Source organism: Myxocyprinus asiaticus, chromosome 38 (assembly GCF_019703515.2).
Source record: "Myxocyprinus asiaticus isolate MX2 ecotype Aquarium Trade chromosome 38, UBuf_Myxa_2, whole genome shotgun sequence".
Classification (NCBI taxonomy): Eukaryota; Metazoa; Chordata; class Actinopteri; order Cypriniformes; family Catostomidae; genus Myxocyprinus; species Myxocyprinus asiaticus.
Genome location: NC_059381.1, coordinates 6,490,047 through 6,512,343, shown reverse-complemented (window position 1 = coordinate 6,512,343; position 22,297 = coordinate 6,490,047). Strand labels below are relative to the sequence as shown.

The following is a 22,297-nucleotide window of genomic DNA, read 5'->3' as shown; positions in this document are numbered from 1 at the left end:
CATCCAAAGGGAACACTAAATACCATAATGGTGACTTCAAACAAGACACAATTTTCCCACAGTGCAGTGTGATTTTCTAATTTCTTTTTTCACTTTAATTTTTTGTGTTGTGACAGATAATGACCTAGCCTGCATTGATTTTACAGTAAAAAACTGAAAACAGTATTATATTGTAAGAAATTACTGTTAAATCTTGTAAAATCCTGGGAATTTTTTACAGTGTGCCTTTATGTGATTTTTGAAGATTTGAAGTTCTGGCCACAATTCACATGCATTGTATGGAACTACAGAACTGAGATATTCTTCTAATAATCTTTATTTGTGTTCTGCAGTATGGAAGCCCAGGAGTGGCATTTACAAAAGAATGAAGGAATAAATTATCAATCTATTAATTTGAAAATAAAAATGTGAATAAATAAACCAATTTAAAAATGTACAATAGACACATATAAATATGATTATTTAATTAATGTTTTAAAATGTCATGATATTTTACAATAAAATTGTGCATTAATAAATTATATTTAAATGCACCTTTTAAATTGCATTTTAAAAAGCATTTGGCAATTGCTTTTCTTCATCAATTTGCCAGTTGCTTTTCTTTATTGTTTGACTTTTCCTTTTCTTTTACCATTTGTCAATTCATACCAGCTGAAGCCCATGAATGCCAATTAAAAAATAATGAAGGAATAATTTATCAATCTATTAATTTGAAAATAAAAACCTGAATAAATAAATAAATGTATAAATGGACAAATAACAAGACACATTTAAATGTGTTTATTTAAAGCTACACTTTGTAACTTTTGACCCTCTAGCAGTTAAAAAATAAAACTGCATGTGTGACTCTCCTGTTCTACCCGCTCCGTACGGGACTCGAACTGGCGTACGGCATGGGAGGCGGGTGCGCTAACAAAGAGGTTAAAGGCTACAGCATCAGTTGCTAGTGCAACTCTTGAGGTCAGGAGAGTGAGGTTTATACACACTGCACAGCTATCTTTCAGCTGGCCACCATTACGCTCACCCCCCTAAACCTCACTTCCATCCGAGTCACAGCACCATTGTGAAGCTCCTGTTCTTCCCGCTCCGTACGGAACTTGAACCGGCATCTACGGCATGGGAGGCAGGTGCGCTAACACGGAGGCTAGTGTCAGTTGCTAGTGCACCTCTTGAGGTAAGGAGAGTGAGATTTATACACACTGCACAGCTATCTATCAGCTGGCCACCGTTGCACATGCGTCTGGGTCATTATTTTATTAAAATAATGCCTGTGTATGATCGAGAAAAGGCGGATTGTCGGAATGATGGTCAGCTGAGGATACAGAGAAGGCAGCAAGCACACTTTTGTGGAACAAATGGCAGTGTTTAAACTAATGTTGTGTATTACTTACGGTATGCATATTACGAAAGTGTCTCTTTCCAATGAAAATGTAAAACAAATATATATATATATATATATATATATATATGTATGTATTCCACACTTTTTTCTCTGTTATTTAAGGTTTCTTGTTCTAGAAACTTAATTCACCACCTTCTCTCTGGCCCTTAAATTAAACAGGATGTTTTTGGAGCTGTACCTTAAAAATAATTTAATAAACCTTCGACCGGAGTTCACTGTGCCGGTCGTGAGGGCGTGCCAAATTGCTGAGTACTGAATAGATGTTGATATATAAACGTAGGCAGTCGTATGTTAATGTGCTTGGCTGTGGCATCATAACCATCATAATTTGTGTATGAGCTGTTGTCGAGTTCACTGAAAGTCAAAATTCACTTTTATTGAACAGAAAATAGAGTAGATGCAGTGAAAGTGAATGGTGACTAAGGCATTCTGTTTAATAACTCTGTTTGTGTTCCACGAAAGAGAGAAAGTTGTATGTGTTTGGAACAACATGAAGGAGAGTAAATGATGACAGAATTGTCATTTTTGGGCAAACTATCCCTTTTAGGAGATGTTCCTAAACCAACCAACATCCATTTCTCTCGCATATCATTCTGACCTTTGAACAATTTCAATTACAGCATCCTTTCTCATGGGCTCTGTGGCTTGTATAATGGCAGCCAAAGTGGTTCAGTGGTTGCTAATGTCCAGCGATGATACCACATTTTAAAGCACATCCTGGCATTTTCACACACAATCTGTGCGGGTGTATTGGTCTTTCCAGAGACTCTGAAGTTTAACGACCTGAAATTCTACAGTTGGAAGTGGATACAATTTTGGAAACTATTCCGGAAACTATTGCTTCTATCTTTCTTTAGGAGCAGTATCCAGAACTTCTCTCTTTCATCTTCATTTAGGTGAAATGCAATGAGTTAAGTCATTACTAATACCTTATTATTAGTAGTACTGTCCATAAACCAATTATTATTCAAAACATTAGTGCTCCTATGCATAACATAATTATCTGAGTGTTAATCAGTTTAGAAGATTTTGAGTCTCTGCCATTATCTTGCAGATTATTGGCTGTTTCACAGCTAAAGCAGACAAGTCTTAAAGGGATCATTCAGATTATTTCAGCTCTGTAGGTCCTCACAATGCAGGCGAATGGTGGTAAGAATTCTGAAGGTCCAAAAATCACATAAAAGCAGCATAAAAGTAATCCATAACACTCCAGTGGTAAAATCCATATCTTCTGAAGTGATATGATAGATATGTTTTTTTTTTTTATTTCTTTTTTACTATAAATCTCCACCTTTGACCAGCCCCAAACACTAGGTGGCGATATGCACAAAGAATGAGAATCACCAAAAACAAAAGAAGAAGAATTTGAAAGTGAAAGTGGAGATTGATAGAAAAATGTCTACATATTCCTCTCCGTGATCACTTAGCAACATCATCATCAAACAAACGGAGAGCTATTTTAAGGCATCACAGGTGCACTCCTGACTTGAAAGCTGTTCCAAAAGGTACAGTAGGTACCTTAATTATGCTGCCTCTTAAAGGCCAAAGTATACTTTGGTTCTCCATGTGATGGTATGTCTTGCACACATTGCACATAACACAAGTCATCATCAGAATGTATTATCATGAGCTCAATGAAAAATAAATCCAAGAGGGTGAACGAAGTGAATCGTGTCGTTCCAAATAGAGCGTAACAGTCTGAAAGTAAAGGCACGTTCATTTTCCCAGTAGAGGAATAGATGTATAACGATAACTTAAAAACCTTTCAAATCTATTTAACCTTTAAAGACAGACCTATCGTGAGCTCCGAGGTTGTTAATCAATGGTATTTCCTTCTGGTGCAGTCATCAGTCCACGTTATTTCAAATTTTCTGGAGAAGAACTACACTTTTTATAATCCTGAGGGGAAACATCCACCAATTAGAGATTTTCTGTCACAACACAACAAATTATTGTAAAAAAAAAAAAAAAAAAAAGAGATTTGAAAATCACACTGCATTATGGGAAAATGGTGTTTCGTTTGGAGTCACCATTATGGTGTTTAGTGTTCCCTTTGGATGGGACCTTATCTTATTTCTTTCAAATTAAAACTGCACTATTTGCAGAAGTGAACAAAATATCATTTTTGATTGAGTACATCAACAATCAGTGTTCAAAACAAAAACAATGTTCATACCTTACCCCTACTATAAGCCTATTAAAAAAAAAAATGGTATTTTGAGGTGTCGGGTTCAGTTTGGCGCAAAATCGCTGGTTTATTACGTTCATCCTTGTGTCATTACATCATGTCTGCACACACAGGAAAGAAGTGCCGGCTGTCTCATGTTCCGGCTGGAGAAACTAACTGCGCTGTTCAGCTCAGTTCAGTGGCACTCACACAGTTCAGGACAGCATTGTTGCAGTCTAGATGGATGTTTATCTGTTACCCGTTTGGCGCAGTTGTTAACCTGCTATAATGCATGGATATGTGTTCTGGTAGTGTTGTTGAAGATTATATTGCTTGTGATGCTTTTATGAATCGAACATTACTCGTGTGTTAACTGATCGCATTGTATCTACGTTGTCCGGTTAAGTTACAGTGACATGTTTAATATGTATGACTCCTGAAATTGACTTTTTGTAATTGTTATATTGCATATTTAAGCATATAATTTTTCATCATTACTGAATCCTCGTTTTATTTAGTTTATTGTGTGTTATTGTGTGCATTGCATAGACATGCTATTGTAGTAACTGAGGCTGGACAATATAGTATAAAAATAATAAAGTCTTCTATTGAACTCGTATCAGCCATATCAAGAGTTTAACCTCTTAAATTGAAAATTGTAGTGCAATTTAAATATTAATAGTAGATAAAACACTTAAATAATCATATTAAGATCTACTAGTGGTGGCTGAGGAGAGCCCCCTGTTCTCTATTTAAAAGTGATTTGAGTGTAGTGCCAGAAAAGCGATTTAAGTGTAAAATTCATTCAAATGTGAAAATAAGAGTGTTGTTTATCTTTATCAAAGCAAGTAATATTTCAGTTTCAAATGTTTAATGGTATAACATAATATCAACATGAAAATAGCACGTTATGACTCCGGCTCCAGTCATGATCACACACAGGCGATGTCCAAGTAAGCTAAAATTGGGTGATTCATCCGCCAGAAGAGCAGTGCCAGAACACGACTGAGGTAATGTATTCTTCTGCAAATTGCTTGCAATTGTAAGTTTCAACCACAGGTATCGCTAGAGACCACAAAGTTACATAGTGCAGCTTTAAATTTCTTCCAGTTGGTGCAAATGTGTTTAAGAACACAATTTAATGTACTGTGATGGAGGAAATTTGTAAGTTTAGTGGTTGACTTTACATCAGACCATGATGTGGAATGTCTACACTATATGATGCATTTGAAAGTAAAGAAATAGGATCATGTTAAATGAACAATGAGGAAGGGATGTTTACAAAGCTAGGCTATAATATGGCTGGCTTTATCACTCATTAATTTTCTTATTATGAACTGTCAGTCAGGCATGCAAGATATCAACACTAAAAACTCAAAACTCAACAATGGTGACAATATTAACAAACACTGTAGATAAAAAAATAAAAATAAAAAAAAATACAGATGATCATTGTGATTCTACAACACAGCACTGCTACATTACATTTATTTCTTGGTCCTCTTCACCGTGAAGTCACAGTATACAGTTGTATTTTAATTGTAATAAATTGTAGAAATACTACTGTAGAATATACAGTGAAAGTCATGCAACTAGTAGCCAGGTATTTACTGTAATCTCATACTAAAAGTGTGACTTTTACTATACAACTTTTTGCCAAAAGAACAAAGCTGCAATCAATTGAGAAAAACAGCATTTTTCTGCCAAGTGCAGAATATAAGCTTAAAGGAATAGTTCACCCAAAAATTTTAATTTTCTCATCATTTACTCACCCTCATGCCATCCCAGATGTGTATTACTTTCTTTCTTCAGCAGAACACATATTAAGATTTTTTAGAAGAATATCTCAGCTCTTTTGGTCCATACAATGCAAATGAATGGGTGCCAAAATTTGGAAGCACCAAAAATCACATAAGACAGCACAAAAGTAATTCATATGACTCCAGTTGTTAAATCAATGTCTTCAGAAGTGATATGATAGGTGCGGGTTAGAAACGGATCAATATTTAAATCCATTTTTACTATACATTATCCTCCCTGCTCAGTCAATCTCCACTTTAACTTTCACATTCTTCTTCTTGTGATTTTGGTGATTCACATTCTTCATGCATACACCCCCTACTGTGCAGGGATACAAATTTCTAGAAAAAATCGACTTATTGATTTGTTTCTCACCAACACCTATCATATTACTTCTGAATACAGTTTTAACCGGTTTTAACCACTAGAGTCACATGGGTTACTTTTATGCTGCCTTTATGTGCGTTTTGGAGCTTCAACATTTTGGTCACCATTCACTTGCACTGTATGGACCTACAGGCCTGAGATAATCTTATAAAAATCTTAATTTGTGTTCTGCAGAAGAAAGTCAAACACATCTGGGATGGCATGAGGGTGAGTAAATTTTCATTTTTGGGTGAACTATTCCTTTAAGCATTTTCAATTTCTTTAATTTTCTTTCTGTTAAAAATTGGGGTCATCAGATGGCAGAAAGTATATGTCTAATGTGTCAAAAATAGTATATGTTACAAAAAAAAAAAAAAAAATGGTTTTCCAGGGCCACTATCCTGTTTTAAGCAACCATGCATTATAATGGATTTTTATGGGAGAGAAAATACAACATGAAAATAGTGTACTTCTTGGATTACATTGTCATTGTTTTGGAAGTAAAAAAGTCTCTAAAATCAAATGTTGGCCTGCAATTACCATTTATGTGATTAAAAGTAATATTATCTGAAGCCATATTGATTTCATTCATTTATTGGTCTTTACATAGCACTTAGAGGCAGTGGAAATGCATCCAAACCAACCCACCATCAATCAGTCTCTTATTCTTACTAATGTGTTAATTGTAGCAGCCTTTCTCATGAGCTCTGTGAGTTGTATAATAGCAGCCAAATGGGTTTGATGAGTCCAGTGATGTCATTATATTGGTGCTCATATTTTGGCATCTTCACACAAAAGAGGCTGAGCAGTTCAGATTGCTTATGTAAATAGCCTGATATCTGTGGGCTGTAGGTCAGCATGCAGTTTTTCAAATTTTATTCTCTTTAATCCAAACTGGGATGTTTTCCCTTAAAAATAAATAAAAATAAATAAACAGTAAATGTGGCAATACCTTGGTACAGTGGTTGTTGAAGATGGTAATATCATGGGTGTTTAGTTGGATGTTGTATTAAAGTCTTAATGGACAGATATTGTAGGAGCCATATTATTGTTTAAATTAAATTAATTTAATAACCATTTATATTTATTATTGTGGGTTGTTAAGTATTGTTTTGTGTGGTTGCTTTTGTGTTTTGTGTGTGTGAGTCCTCTATAGGAGGGGACTAGGTGGCGCTAGCCAGTATATAATGGCATTATGCAGGAGAGGGAAGTGGAAGTGCCGGCGAGAGGATATTCTCTTTGACCGCACTCGTACGCTCACAGAAAAATGCAGAAGACTTACAATTTGTTGATGGACTGATTTAAGTACAATACTTTATTTATTTTGAGTCGTTTAAGTGAAAATAAAGAAAAGAGAGTATTTGACAACCTTGTGTAGTGTGTTTTGTTGACAAGAGGAAGCACGAGTCAAACACATTTCCCATGTGGTGGACTTATAGGAGTGTTTGCCAAAACAGATATTTAGACCCTATATTACATTAAGACATTAGATTTAAACCCTTAATCAAAATACAGACTCAAAAGCTATTACATCTAGGCCCCTTAATTACATTTAGAACCATTTATTACATTTTCACACTCTACAATGCTCCCAATGCTCCCAGGAAATGGTCTTGCTTGTTTTGCTTTAATTACCTTATTGTCTGGTAGTGTTGCATGTGAACTGAGTGTCTTGGTATCTTTGGTTACAGACAGCTCTGTAATCCGTTTTGCACAGACTTCACAAGAGCAAATAGAAAGCATTTATCCTCCATAGTGGTTAAAAATGAACTCCTCTTCTTATACTGATGAACCCAAACAAGAGAATCTACCCAAAATTTCTCCAAGTGAGCTCTTCACGTGTTAACAGTGCTGATGTGGATGAAATATAACCAGACTAGACAATTCATTACTAACACCTTGTTATCATTACTACTGTACTCTCAATAAACAATGTTTGTTTTTGAGTCATTCAGTTTCAAGACCCCATGAAGTCAAAATTGGAGTTTTGTGACTTGTAGTTCAAGTGTGTTTGCTTTGGGGTCATCAGCTAGTTCACTGCTAAATGTTGCCAAATTTCACTTTTATCAGATACTCATTTGAAATTTACAATCTTTTTCTTCCAAGAAAACAGACCAAAAATATTGTGATATTGCTTATATACAACAGTTCAATGAACAACTCATGGACTCAAGAACTACTTTCTTATGCAATGGATCAGAATCTGCCGTTGCTGGTTCAAACCAAATGATGCATCCAAGCCTCTCAAAAACATAACTTCAGAACTACTAGTATCACAGCTTGGGCTGTTTCTAACATGTTATTGGAGAAACAAGGATGTGTGTGTGTGTGTGTGTGTGAGAGAGAGAGAGAGAGAGAGAGAGAGAGAGAGAGAGAGAGAGAGAGAGAGAGAGATGGAGCATTTGAGATCACATGTTGATGATGCTGTAGTCTGTTAGTCAGCTTTCTGAAGATAATGTCATTTTGATGAAATGCATCCTATTTTCTCAGTGGAGAAATAGCCGTCCAAGCAGGGGTATTCCTTTCTATTTTGTGGTAGCTGGCGCGCAAGAGTCTTTCACTATAGAAACCGCAGTGTCCTCCACCATTTTGTCCTCTCCAATGTCGAAAGTCTGGTAAGAGGTAAGCATCTTGAGTTTGTGTAATTAATCAGTCTGTTTATCTCTCAGCTCTGATGAGCCTTCATTCTGAAGATGTTAGTTTAAAGCCATTTCCTAGCTTTAGTAGTGTAATAGTAATACGAGCAATCACGGAAGTGCTGTTGAATATAAACACTGAGTGACGCTGACTCACCTGCTACCGAATCACAGCAGTGCTGATATAGGGCACTGTACCCCTTCATTTTTTTTTTCACATTTTGTTATGTTGCAGCCTTATGTTAAAATGCTTTTTTTATTCACATTAATCTACACTCCATACCTCATAATGACACAGCAAAACCCAGATTTTTGATAACTTTGCACATTTATTAAAAAGAAAAAACTGAAATATCACACTGACATAAGTATTCAGACCCTTTGCTATGACACCTGTAATTTAGCTCAGGTACATTCCATATCATATTTGAGAAGTTTCTACACTTTGATTGGAGTCCACCTGTGGCAAATTCAATTGATTGGACATGATTTGGAAAGGAACACACCTGTCTATATAAGGTCTCACAGCTGAAAATGCATATCAGAGCAAAAACCAAGCCATGAGGTCAAAGGAACTGCCTGCAGAGCTCAGAGACAGGATTGTGTCCAGGCACAGATCTGGGGAAGGCTACAAAAATGTTTTGGCTGCATTGAAGGTTCTCAAGAGCACAGTGGCCTCCGTAATTCTTAAATGGAAGAAGTTTGGAACAACCAGGACTCTTCCTAGAGCTGGCCGCCTGGCCAAACTGAGCAATGGGGGGAGAACGGCCTTGGTAAGAGAGGTGACCAAGAACCCGATGGTCACTCTGGTTGAGCTCCAGAGATCATGTGTGGAGATAGGAGAAACTTGCAGAAGGACAACCATCACTGCAACACTCCACCAATCTGGGCTTTATGGCAGAGTGGCCAGACGGAAGCCTCTCCTCAGTGCAAGACACATGAAAGCTTGAAATTAGCAAAAAAGCACCTAAAGGACTCTCAGACTGTGAGAAACAAGATTCTCTGGTCTGATGAAACAAAGATTGAACTGTTTGGACTCAATTCCAAGCATCATGTCTGGAGGAAACCAGGCACCGCTCATCACCTGTGCAATACTATCCCAATGGTGGTGGTGTTAGCATCATGCTGTGTTTTTGTGGGGTGTTTTTCAGTGGCAGGGACTGCAGGACTGGTCAGGGTTGAAGGAAAACTGAATGCAGCAAAATACCAAGATATCCTTAATGAAAACCTGGGCTGAAGTTTCACCTTCCAACAGGACTATGACCATAAGCACACAGCCAAGACTTGAACCCAATCGAACATCTCTGGAGAGACCTAAAAATGGCTGTCGGTTCCCATCCAACCTGAGAGAGCTTGAGAGGATCTGCAGAGAAGAATGGAAGAAAATCCTCAAATCCAGGTGTGTAAAGCTTGTCGCATCATACACAAAAAGACTTGAGGCTGTACAAACACAGCCAAAGGTACTTCAACTGAGTTAAGGGTCTGAATACTATTTTATCAAAAATCTGTTTTTTGCTTTGTCATTATGGGGTATGGAATGTAGATTGATGTGTGTGTGTGTGTTGGGGGGGGGGGGGGGGGGATTATTTAAAGCATTTTAGCATAAGGCTGCAACATAACTAAATGTGAAAAAACTAATGGGTCTGAATATTTTCTGAATGCACTATATATATTTATTTATTTTACTTAACCTTTTTTACGTCATAATTAATGTTTTCTTGAATACATTTTCCAATTCTGCCAAATAATGACTGAAAATTGTTTGAAATCTTTATAACAGGTTTTATGACATACATAATTTAAATGATTATATTTCGGCAATGGTTTGTCATAGTAAGTATATCATTAGAAAGTAAAGACCTCTCTTTTTACTTCAGTGCATAAAATGAAAAATGTGATTGTGTCAAGTTGACTTAAAATTATGGATGAGATCACAAATGCTCTCTAGAATGAGAACGTCCCTCCAATATACCATCTGTAACTGGCTAGTAGTAGCTACATTTTGGTTCATGGCTGTGACATAACTAAAACCTGTTGCCTATATAAAAGAAAAGGACGAGCCCTTTGATATGTTCTTCCCAAACTTTAGATTTTACTGTAATAGGAAATACGTCAACACAAAACAGGAAACTGCACTCATAAAGTGACTGTGTCTCTAATCAGTTACTTATCACAAACACATATTACAATTTCACACATTCATTCCCACATAGACAATATTCAACAATATATGCTTTATATATAATCAGCATCAAATATATTCAACTACATGTGTATATATATTCAATAAAATGAAATATTCAATATAAGATGTTACACTTTGATCTAAATTCCATATCATATTGTAACATAGCGGGGGGAGGTCGTGATGTGGTTATGGCTGTGTTGTTGTAGCTTGGCTGGCAATGACAATGATGATGACGATGGCGATAAAGATGACGATGAAATGGAGAACCCAAGTGCAGTTTATTTACATAAGTGAAATACAAAAACCGTAAATCCAAACATGAACTAAACATAAACATAAACATGAACTTAACTTAACTTGACTAAAAAACAAAACATTGGCTTGGCTTGGCTTGGCTTGGCTTGGCTTGGCTTGGCTTGGCGTGGCCTGGCCTGACCTTGGCTGAGCAATAACACGACGTACACAAACAATGTTACATTAACAATACCTGACCAGAGACAAGGCAAACATGAGGGCTTAAATACACAGACATGGATAACAAGTAAACAAGACAACCAATCACAAGACTGAACTAGTAATAAGACAATGAATCAATGAAAACAAGACACATGAACATGGAGGGGAACAGGATATCACATGACCAGGAACACATGTGGAAACAGGAAATCACATGACATGAAACCACATGACCTGAACAGATGGTAAGATGTTGGCACCCACCCCTGGAGTTCGCTAGTTCGAATCCCAGGGCGTGCTGAGTGACTCCAGCCCGGTCTCTTAAGCAACCAAATTGGCCCGGTTGCTAAGGAGGGTAGAGTCACTTTGGGTAACCTCCTCATGGTCGCTATAATGTGGTTCGTTCTCGGTGGGGCGCATGGTGAGTTGAGCGTGGATGCCGCGGTGGATGGCGTGAAGCCACCTCATGCGCTATGTCTCCATGGTAACATGCTCAACAAGCCACGTGATAAGATGTACGGGTTGATGGTCTCAGATGTGGAGGCAACTGGGATTCATCCTCCGCCACCCAGATTGAGGCGAATCACTACGCGACCACGAGGACTTAAAAGCGCACTGGGAATTGGGCATTCCAAATTGGGTGAAAAAGGGGAAAAAATCCAAAAAATAAAATAAAAAATAAAACAAAATAAAAGATGTGAAAACAAGAACAAATCACATAATCGTGACGCATATGATCGTATAGTGGTAATATTTTAAACAATTTTAAACCCATTTGAGTAACAAAAACGCGTTTAAAATGGCGCGAGGGCAGCAAAATAAAAAGGAACTCATTAAACAGCTTGTTAACACAAAACTTCAAATATACTTAAAAGTAATGGCAATAAGTCACATACATGAACACAATCCAGAATTAAAACACTTAATTCATTTAGTATTGATCGAAAACTTGACTTAATTTGTTACATTTTTACACATTTAAGCAGAGCTTGGTGACAACATACTGTACAGGTACCTGTCTCGCTCAAGTCTCAGGCCGTTCTGAGCAAGAGCAGGATGTGATTGGAGAACCAGATGGTAATTTGCAATGACGTCACTTAATTGTAAAATTAGAGATGTTATTTTAAAACGAAAGTGCAAATTTTTCTCATACTCTGGTGAAACAATAGTAAAGTATTATGCACAGGAAACACAAAAAGAAAAATAATAGGCATAAAATAATAATTTCAATAGGCCTCTACATAAAATTCATCAAACAAATCAGCATAAAGATAACTTAAAGTTTGATGGAATGGTCATGTAAAATTCAGATCACTGTGTTTGTGCGTGCGTGCATGCGTGCGTGTGGGCAAGTTTGGGGGGTTTACGAGGACTTAATTTGCAGCGTCCGACACCCTATTCTCCCCTGTCGATGTTAGGGGTAATGATTAGGGTTAGGCTTTATATTTGGCTTTTAAATTTCCCAAACCGTGTCATTAGCAATCCCTCCTCCTCATGAGTACAAGAGCGTTAAGACAAATATGTTTAATAGCATCCCTAATTTAACCTTACGTAGCAAAAATGATGTTCAGAGTTGGTAAGTGGTGTCTTGTTCTGGATTTTGAACTAATCTTTTCTAAGTGAATAAACCACGCCATGCACTGATTCATAAATATTCCTTGTTTGCTGAAGTCTCAATTCATTTCTGTGAGTTTGATATCGCATTGATTCAATTGCTTTGTCTCAATGAATTGATTCAAATGTCTGATTCAACGATTCATTTGCATCATGATCCAAAAAATATCCATAATGGCATTTTTTTATGTACAGTATTACTGTAAAATGTTTCAGAAAAATAAAAAATGTCTTCATTTTTATGGTTGTTTTAAGGTTTACGGCATTACATCGTCATGGCAACGAAGTTGTAAAATTGGACACAGTACACAGAATAGGGTAGTAAGCGATTTTATCACACTAAAATCATGTTACACGCATATTGTTTACATCTATTGTAACTACTGAGTATTTTACAGACTGGCCACATTCACTTCCATTGTAAGTGCCTCAACCCAGATTATTATTATTATTATTATTATTATTATTATTATTATTATTTTAAGAAAAAGAGGGACAAGCCAAAAAAATCAACATTAATCAACTTGTGGTAATCAACATTATGCCACAAATTCTGTCGATAGAACTTAACTTGTATTGAACGCAAAATGTTCATTTAAGCTCCCAAAACTTCAGCAGGACGTAATACAATTACTATATGTAATTAAAAATCTGTAATGATATTTTCAGAAATCATCAGTGATGGAAATCTCTCCCCACCCATTCTCATTATGTTTTAACCATTAAAAGCATCCTAACCACATGCATCACATAGTTTGGACTCTGGAGACTGAAATGCTTCAAGACTTTATGCATTGTGAGAACAGTGGAAAGAATCCTTGAAATAATAACTGACAATACTACAAGAAGATGCCAATTTGCCTCATCGACAGTCATTTTTGCACTGCATTCTTGTCCTTATTATTATTACAGCTGTTACTATAACCATTCATATATGGATGCAGTGCACAATTGCATTGATCACATCTCTTCAGATCAGTGGTTACTTTTGTATCTGCTAAACATTTTATTAATAGTTACTGTATGTATGCTGTGTACTCTCTAATTTTTTTTATTTATTTTTTTATTGTATGTTTTCTTGTTGTTGTGGATTTACAGTGTGTATTGTAATCAGAAGTCCATAGTGTTGTTTATGGTGTAGGCCAGGGGTGTCAAACTCGGTTCCTGGAGGGCCACAGTCCAGCAGAGTTTAGCTCCAACCTTAAATAAACACACCTGAAGCAGCTAATCAAGGTCTTCAGGAATGCTTGAAGATTACAAGGACGCATTTTGGAGCAGGGTTGGAACTAAACTCTGCAGGGCTGCGGCCCTCCAGGAACTGAGTTAGACACCCCTGGTGTAGGCCATTGTTTACAAAGAGAATGTATAATGTTATTTACAGTGTCTACAAAGTATTCCTTGTCCTGTCTGTAATTTGTTCTGCAGACCCGGTGAATCAATATTTTACAGTATTCATGTACTATATGACTACAAATACTTACTTAAAGGTGCAATATGTAACAATTTTCATGTAATATTCACCCTTTTTTTGCCAATGTGTGAACGGCTTGTAACGCAACTTAAAAAATGAGCCCTTCCCAGACTTCCTAGGTTGCCTATTAAAGCCTATAGACTGATTTTCATGCGAAGGGAGCGGGTCGTTTTGCTGGAAAAATCCAAAGGATGTTTATGCGTGCTCTCGAGAGCCTTGCCTTAGTGCTTCCGCTATTCAACAGTGACAACAAACTGCAACACTAGGTAACGTTATCTTAGAGATGGAATCCAGCAAACGGTTGGCTCCCAGCACAACACTGACTCCTACACAAACTCAGAGTAAGCCAAAAAACTGAATCCCGTCTGGCTAAGCGGGAATGTGATCGTGGTCAAGCGAAAACTAGAGAGAACACCGGCAGGACATTTGATTCCTGGAAGGACCTTCGTTCGGTTTTGGGGATCAAAACCAACCCTGAATTGGCATTCTTCTTTTTGGATAGGTAAGCTTACATAACTGCAAAGTATGTGAAATATAGTGCCGTAAGGACTGATCTGTGTAATTTTAGCTAACTTGATCTTGCCTGCTAACGCTGACGAATTGCAAGCTACCTTGCTTCGTAACTTTCAAATAATTTCAACGATCTTCTCTTTATACTAAAAGTCAGGTATACAGGATAAATTTAAGCAAATACGGTGGTTTCTTGATCGTAGTACAACATATGACATACAAAACATAACAGTGCAGTGCAACAGTAAACTGTCTGGTGTAGTTCGGTAGTATGTAGCTGTATGTGTGTTTCAGTATGCTATGTTAAGTTTGTAGTAAAATAATCATAACTGTGTAATTTTAATTATGCTATCTCATCTGTCAGCATGATGCCGGTGAATCACGTTCAGCCTCTTTGTAGGTTACATCACTGTCTTGGTCGATGCTTGCTTGCATCCCTATGGAGTGTGTGCACGAGCACGTGCATGAGCAACAGGTAGCTGGCTGCAGTTCAAATAACGGCCACAAGTGTCATTAATAACAACGGTTTCTGAATCTTACATACATACTAAAATAAACTTCACTAGTTTATCCACATGTCCAGGCAAGGTCAACAAACCGGCAGTGTAAAAACTGCTGTCCTTAAATAATATGAATAATGATCTGGTAATGAAGCTTATTTTGTCTCATTTGCAGCTTAGAAATATTTTAGCATTAATCACAATAAAGTTATTTTTAATTATTATTAGTTATGGTATGCAAATGAAAACATGATCATTGGTGATTACACAATGAAATCCAGAAAATGCACCCTTGTTAATCTTGGAGATCATCCAGTAATAAAAATTGGATAATTAAGTGATTAAAATACATTGTTGATCGTAGGATCTGCAAGAAATGCTGTTTATAATAAATAGCCAAAAAATTATTTGATGCATTATATTTTGTCTATGCAGATGTGACATATTTCCTCTATTGCTTCACATGTTTACTCTGAAGTATTGCCAGTATTAACTGACAACTGACATTTTAATTTCTGTACAGCATATTTATACTGTATAATGTCATTGAAGGACTTAAATAATATTGCTTATATCCCATATAATAAATAGCTTGTAGCTATTGTTTTATTGCAACTGCTTAAACTGTCATTGTTGAGTCTTTTTAAAACATAGGTTTCATCTAAAGATAGTCTGGGAAGGTTCTTTCTTGCATAATATGACATACTCTAGCACAAAATACAAGAGTAAAATCTGTGTGGTGTTATGTGTTTTGTTTGTAGCCCATATGTCAAAAATAATGTGACACAAATATCACCCTGTATTTATAAAAGTTAACTGATTGTAAAATAATAACAAATATAACTTTGAAAACCGTTATCCTCTGTTTGATCAGGGAAGGTAAACAACAATTAAAGTGTGTGTTTACAATTTTTGGTTATCCTCTGTTTGATCAGGGAAGGTTAATAACAGTTATGGATGGTGTAAACAATTTAATATTCTTTTTGTATTATTCATTTTAATCATTTAAAAAAATCTAATTTATTTTATTTTTTTATATTCTTATTTCATGTTCTTAATTGGTTTTTATTGTTTTTTGTATCTTGTATTTTCTTTAAAATGTATATGATTAGCACTTTGAATTGCCATTGTGTATGAAATGTGCTATATAAATAAACTTGCCTTGCCTTATCTGAAGCTATCTGATTTTTTATTTATAATTTCTTGCTTTTACTGTAACATGCTACACAAAGGGCTGTGATAAACGAATCCTCCTCTAAGTGGCAATGTTTGCCCACTGTGTAGTGAATGTCAATAAAACTGCCAGTGTAAACTTCACTGGCAGACCCATCTGTTGTCAGATGTGTGCAGTCTAGAATGATTATCAAACTGCTCTCCAACAATTATTCAACAATAACAAAACAAAACAAAAAAAAAAGAAAAAAAGATTAGCATTGATTAGCTTAAAAAAATGCAATATAGTACAGTACACTACCTATAACGGAATGCTTTGCTTTTAAGCTATAACTTCCTTTAAAATAAGTATAGGTGTTCAGGAGGGCGTGTCATAGGTAAGATCACATGACTCTTATGGACGGTGAGCGCCTGACCTGGCTTTAAAAGACCTCTGTTTACACTCAAAAGAATCAGTCAAGGACAATACAGTCGTTCCAGTGTATTAACAATGCTGCACACATTAATCTGGACTTACGCTGTGCTTCTATTAATCAACGTGAAACTGTCTAGTCAAAGTAAGATTGTGTTTTCGTCTCTAAATTGAAAGTTAAATGAGTGTCAATGTTTCATAGAGCTACTATTTTATTTGGCTTTGTTTGACTCGAAATTTCTAGTGCTCAGTTCTGTTGAGATTTTACTGGGGTCTGATAGACCACAATAATTTGTGTTAAACTAATAATAACTACTTAAATTAACCTCTGTTTTCCCTTCAGATATTTTAACTTGTTCCTCTGACCTAATCAAACCTCATTTTTATGCTATTATTGAAATTTTAAGCCTTTGTTCTATTATAAGTAGGCATAAACTTGTGATATCCAATATAGTATTGTTGCTTTGGTGTGGTGTAAGTTTTACCATAGTAAAAAAAAAAAAAAAAAAAAAAAAATTGTATAGAAATAATAATCTTAGTAGACGATTGGCTACAGCATGTTCACAACTAGAAAAATGCATAACAATTAGTCATGTTAGATATCTGGGGTCACTCCCAAACAGATGTAATGTATCATTTTTCAAAGAGTTTAAATTTTATAATCCCTTCTCATTTTGGTGGTTTATGGGGAGTTCAACCAGTACAAAAACTTCAATTTCAGTGTCAAAAATTAACTTTCCTATTAGGGTGCAATATTTTCCCTCTGGAATGAATTTCCATGTGTCATCTTTTATGTCAAATACTTAACAGATACACTATATTGCCAAAAGTATTCGCTCACCCATCCAAATAATTGAATTCAGGTGTTCCAATCACTTCCATGGCCACAGGTGAATAAAATGAAGCACCTAGGCATGCAGACTGCTTCTACAAACATTTGTGAAAGAATGGGCCGCTCTCAGGAGCTCAGTGAATTCCAGCGTGGTACTGTGATAGGATGCCACCTGTGCAACAAGTCCAGTCGTGAAATTTCCTCGCTACTAAATATTCCACAGTCAACTGTCAGTGGTATTATAACAAAGTGGAAGCGATTGGGAATGACAGCAACTCAGCCACGAAATGGTAGGCCACGTAAAATGACAGAGCGGGGTCAGCGGATGCTGAGGCGCACAGTGCGCAGAGGTCGCCAACTTTCTGCAGAGTCAATCACTACAGACCTCCAAAGTTCATGTGGCCTTCAGATTAGCTCAAGAACAGTGCGTAGAGAGCTTCATGGAATGGGTTTCCATGGCCGAGCAGCTGCATCCAAGCCATACATCACCAAGTGCAATGCAAAGCGTCGGATGCAGTGGTGTAAAGCACGCCGCCACTGGACTCTAGAGCAGTGGAGACGCGTTCTCTGGAATGACGATTATGGTGTGGGGTTGTTTTTCAGGAGCTGGGCTTGGCCCCTTAGTTCCAGTGAAAGGAACTCTGAATGCTTCAGCATACCAAGAGATTTTGGACAATTCCATGCTCCCAACTTTGTGGGAACAGTTTGGGGATGGCCCCTTCCTGTTCCAACATGACTGCGCACCAGTGCACAAAGCAAGGTCCATAAAGACATGGATGAGCGAGTTTGGTGTGGAAGAACTTGACTGGCCTGCACAGAGTCCTGACCTCAACCCGATAGAGCACCTTTGGGATGAATTAGAGCGAAGACTGTGAGCCAGGCCTTCTCGTCCAACATCAGTGTCTGACCTCACAAATGCGCTTCTAGAAGAATGGTCAAAAATTCCCATAAACACACTCCTAAACCTTGTGGAAAGCCTTCCCAGAAGAGTTGAAGCTGTTATAGCTGCAAAGGGTGGGCCGACGTCATATTAAACCCTATGGATTAAGAATGGGATGTCACTTAAATTCATATGCGTCTAAAGGCAGGTGAGCGAATACTTTTGGCAATATAGTGTATATTCAGATTGATTTGATTGATTTATGAGAAGCTGTTGCCAATAAAATTAAATCAACATCAACTAATATTTGTAGGGCTGGGTATTGGTACTGATTTCCAGATTGAATTTGATTAAATTGCATTCCAATTTTGATTTGCTTCAATACTGATTCATTTGGATTAATTCAGTTACAGTGACAACAGGTGTGCTTCAATGTTAATGTTCTGTATAAGAATTATTAATGCAATCATAAAACTAAGCCTAAAATAGAATATTAAGAACTATATCCAATGTTATAAATAAAAAAAAATAAAAAACATGAACTCATTACGGGGACACTTTTTGCCCCATATTTTGAATTTTGGGGGCAATTTTGCCTAGAACCTCTTATTTTCTGCCCCTTCTTGAAACACAAATGTCATCTGAGGTTTATAATTAATGTTTTTTGCTGCTTTGTCTATCTATCTATCTGTGTAGTTTCTCAGACTGACAAAGGGTTTACTGGTGAGGAAAATGATGAGGGTGTGTCAGTGACATTCACCGCCATTAGTGTGCTGGACAGCAAGCTCACCCAGATCTTCTTCCCAGTTGTATACATCATCGTCTACAGTGTGGGCTTGCCAACCAATGCTATGGCCATCTGGGTCTTCCTTTTTAGAACAAAGAAGAAACATCCTTCATCCATCTTCATGGCCAACCTTGCACTGGCGGACCTCCTGTTTGTCATCTGGATTCCTCTAAAGATCGCATACCATTTCAATGGGAATAACTGGATCTACGGTGAAGCTCTATGCAAAGTATTAGTTGGGTTTTTCTATGGGAACATGTACTGTTCTACTGCTTTTATTGCATGCATCAGTGTCCAGAGGTATTGGGCCATAGTACATCCTCTTTCCCAGCAAAAACTGAATAACAAGTTGGCAGTGGGTGTGTCTGTGTGTGTGTGGTTTGTTGTGTGGCTTATTACCGTTCCTCTTTATATTTACGACCAGACTGTGAAGGTCACCAACCTTAACATCCTCACCTGCCATGATGTCACTCGCCCCAGCCAATCACTCTACCCTTCTATCTACTTCCTGACCATGGGAGTTGTAGGATTTGTAGTTCCCTGTGTAGTGTGCATAGTGGCTTATGTACAGATGCTTTGCACTCTCAAGAGCTCTATGACGGACGCCAACATTGTTCAGAAGCGGAGGAAGACTGTTATCCTCATTGTCACGGTACTGGTTATGTTCCTGGTTTGTTTCGCACCCAGTAACATCATGCTTATGGTGCATTACTCCCTGTTGTCTGCCGGTGTGAAGGACAGTGGGTACGGCTTCTACATCACTACACTGTGCCTGGCCAGTCTCAACAGCTGTGTTGATCCGTTTGTGTACTATTTAATCTCAGATGAGTTCAGGGAGCATGTCAGAAACACGTTTCTATGCCGCAGCGAACGCACAGCGCAGAGGATACGGGTGTCCTTCAGCGCACTCAAGTATTCTAAGAAAAGCAGTACCTACACATCAGACTCTGGAAATACACAGAGCAGCTCCTACTAAGAATGAATTTCAGAGATTACAAGCTGTTTTAAAAAGCTGTGCAGGGATACCCAGATATTGACCTCTAGAAATCTATATGACCTCTCGCTGAATGATATTCGAGGAATATTCCGGGTTCAGTACAAGTTAAGTGCAACGACAGCATTTGTGGCATAATATTGATTGCCACACAAAATGTTTGTTTGTTTGTTTTTTTTTTTCACTTTTACAGTAAGGCACTTACAATGGAAGTAAATGGGGCCAGTAAATAAACATTAAAATATAAATTGTTTCAAAATGTAGCCACAAGATGTAAACATTATACGTGTTAACGTGATTTTGGAGTGACAAAAATGCTTAATAGCCTTATCAGTGTGAAGTTATATCCAACATTAGAACTTTGTCGCCATGATGACGCAATACCGCTAAACCCTAATAGCAATATTATTACACTAAAATGATGCAGAACAGAGATTTTATCACACTTAAATCATGTTAACACACATAATGTTTACGTCTTGTGGCTATATTTTTGAAACTGAGTATTTTAATGTTTATGGACTGGCCCCATTCACTTCCACTTCCACAAATGCTGTCACTTGAGCTTAATTTATATTGAACCCAGAATACTTCTTTAAATGGGGTACTGCAGTAAATTTAGTCAACAAAAATCTCATCTTTGTCCATGAAATCTTGCCTTGAAAGTTATTTTTTTATTTGTTTGATTTATTTTATTTTAATATCCAGATTAGGTAAAGAATTGAATCCAACCCATGTGTGAAGGTCTGAAGATCTTTAAAGGAAATGCTTAAAGCTTTTAAAACAGCACTTCTTGGAACTCCAAATTAGCCTCCTGTTTGGCAACAGTCACCACAGAAATGTTTGAGTGTTGTCATTGTTTTGTTTGACATTACTAGTTACAGGTTGCCTTTAAGCTGGGAATGGAGACCTCTGTGGGTTTTTTTTATATCATCTCCATTGTTTTGTTTGCTCATGTAGAATGATTTCTCTAGATCAAAGGAAGTACGCTAGAAGGTAACTAAATGACTGGAGTGTTCTTGCTTTGAGCACAAGTTACCTGAAGCATTTTACGTTCATGTTTACATATATGGGCGTTTCATGAATCTTATACGTAGCGCTAAATGAATGTGAGATGTTCTATGAATCACTCTATAAGTGACCAATTTTAGATGTGTGAATGTATGCATAACCTACTGTAACTGAGATTTGTACTGAAGCACTAAATGCCAAAATGGTAGCACAATTCACTATGTAATATCTATGCATAATCTTATAAGAGAACTTTTTTGTTCTCCTGTTTATTTGCACAACCTTCCCCCTCTCCTGGTTTTCAAAACACATTATACACAGTGTATATGTTTTAATGTTATTGTGTATGTGACTGCATTTTGTATCTGAAATATTTTTAAGAACTGCCAGAATATTTTATTTACAAATAAAGTTTTCCTTCTAAATCTGTGTGTGTGTGTGTGGGGGGGGGTATTTGCGCTATTTCAGTTCATCTTAGTGTTTTAATCAATAGGGTACAATGGTGTTAAAGGCCCCCCGGGGTAAAAGGCACTTTTGATTTTATTTTGAGGTAATTTGATCTAATATTTCATAATTTTTTTAAATGTTGCAAATCGATGTTGCTGGCAGACTTATTTTTAGACAACATACTTAGTGGGGCGAATAGATTTGTGGTGAAAAATGTTCAAAGTGGGCTCCCATTGACTGATCCAACTACAGAGGAGATTAATTCTTAAAATAATACTTGAGATGTTATGAAATGCCAAATGTAATTGAAATGAACAGAAAATGGTTAACCCTTTTCTGAAGTGGTTACTTTGAATAAGTATTATCTTAATTAGTTACTCAAAAAAGCATCTTGCTGTCTCAGCTGTATTTGCCTAAGGAAAATGTTTGCCCTGTAACTATTGTCCCTGTATTTGCACAATATCACTATAACCCCCCCACCCCAACCATGGGGCAAAAGGCCCCCTCGCCACCTTAAAAAAAAAATCTAATTTTAGACAAAACAACCTTCCATTATTATTTATTTTCACACAAATTATTGCTCCATCAATATTCAATAAAAAAAAAAAAAAAAAATACAAATTCAATCTTGATACACTTTGTGACCAGATA

General features: G+C 36.8%; 1 protein-coding gene across 1 annotated transcript; it reads left to right on the top strand.

Moving 5' to 3' along the window:
• Positions 1-16,713: 16,713 nt before the first annotated feature.
• On the top strand, positions 16,714-21,605 carry LOC127428723 (proteinase-activated receptor 2-like). The gene is made up of 2 exons (XM_051677286.1): positions 16,714-16,840; positions 19,104-21,605. The coding sequence occupies exons 1-2, from the start codon at positions 16,774-16,776 to the stop codon at positions 20,168-20,170; spliced, it is 1,134 nt and encodes a 377-aa protein (XP_051533246.1). The 5' UTR covers positions 16,714-16,773; the 3' UTR covers positions 20,171-21,605.
• The last annotated feature ends 692 nt before the right edge of the window (positions 21,606-22,297 follow it).

Coding starts and splice junctions, on each gene's coding strand:
- LOC127428723 (XM_051677286.1), top strand. CDS start 16,774: ATGCTGCACACATTAATCTGGACTTACGCTGTGCTTCTATTAATCAAC. Junction 16,841..19,103: donor CGTGAAACTGTCTAGTCAAA/GTAAGATTGTGT, acceptor CTATCTGTGTAG/TTTCTCAGACTGACAAAGGG.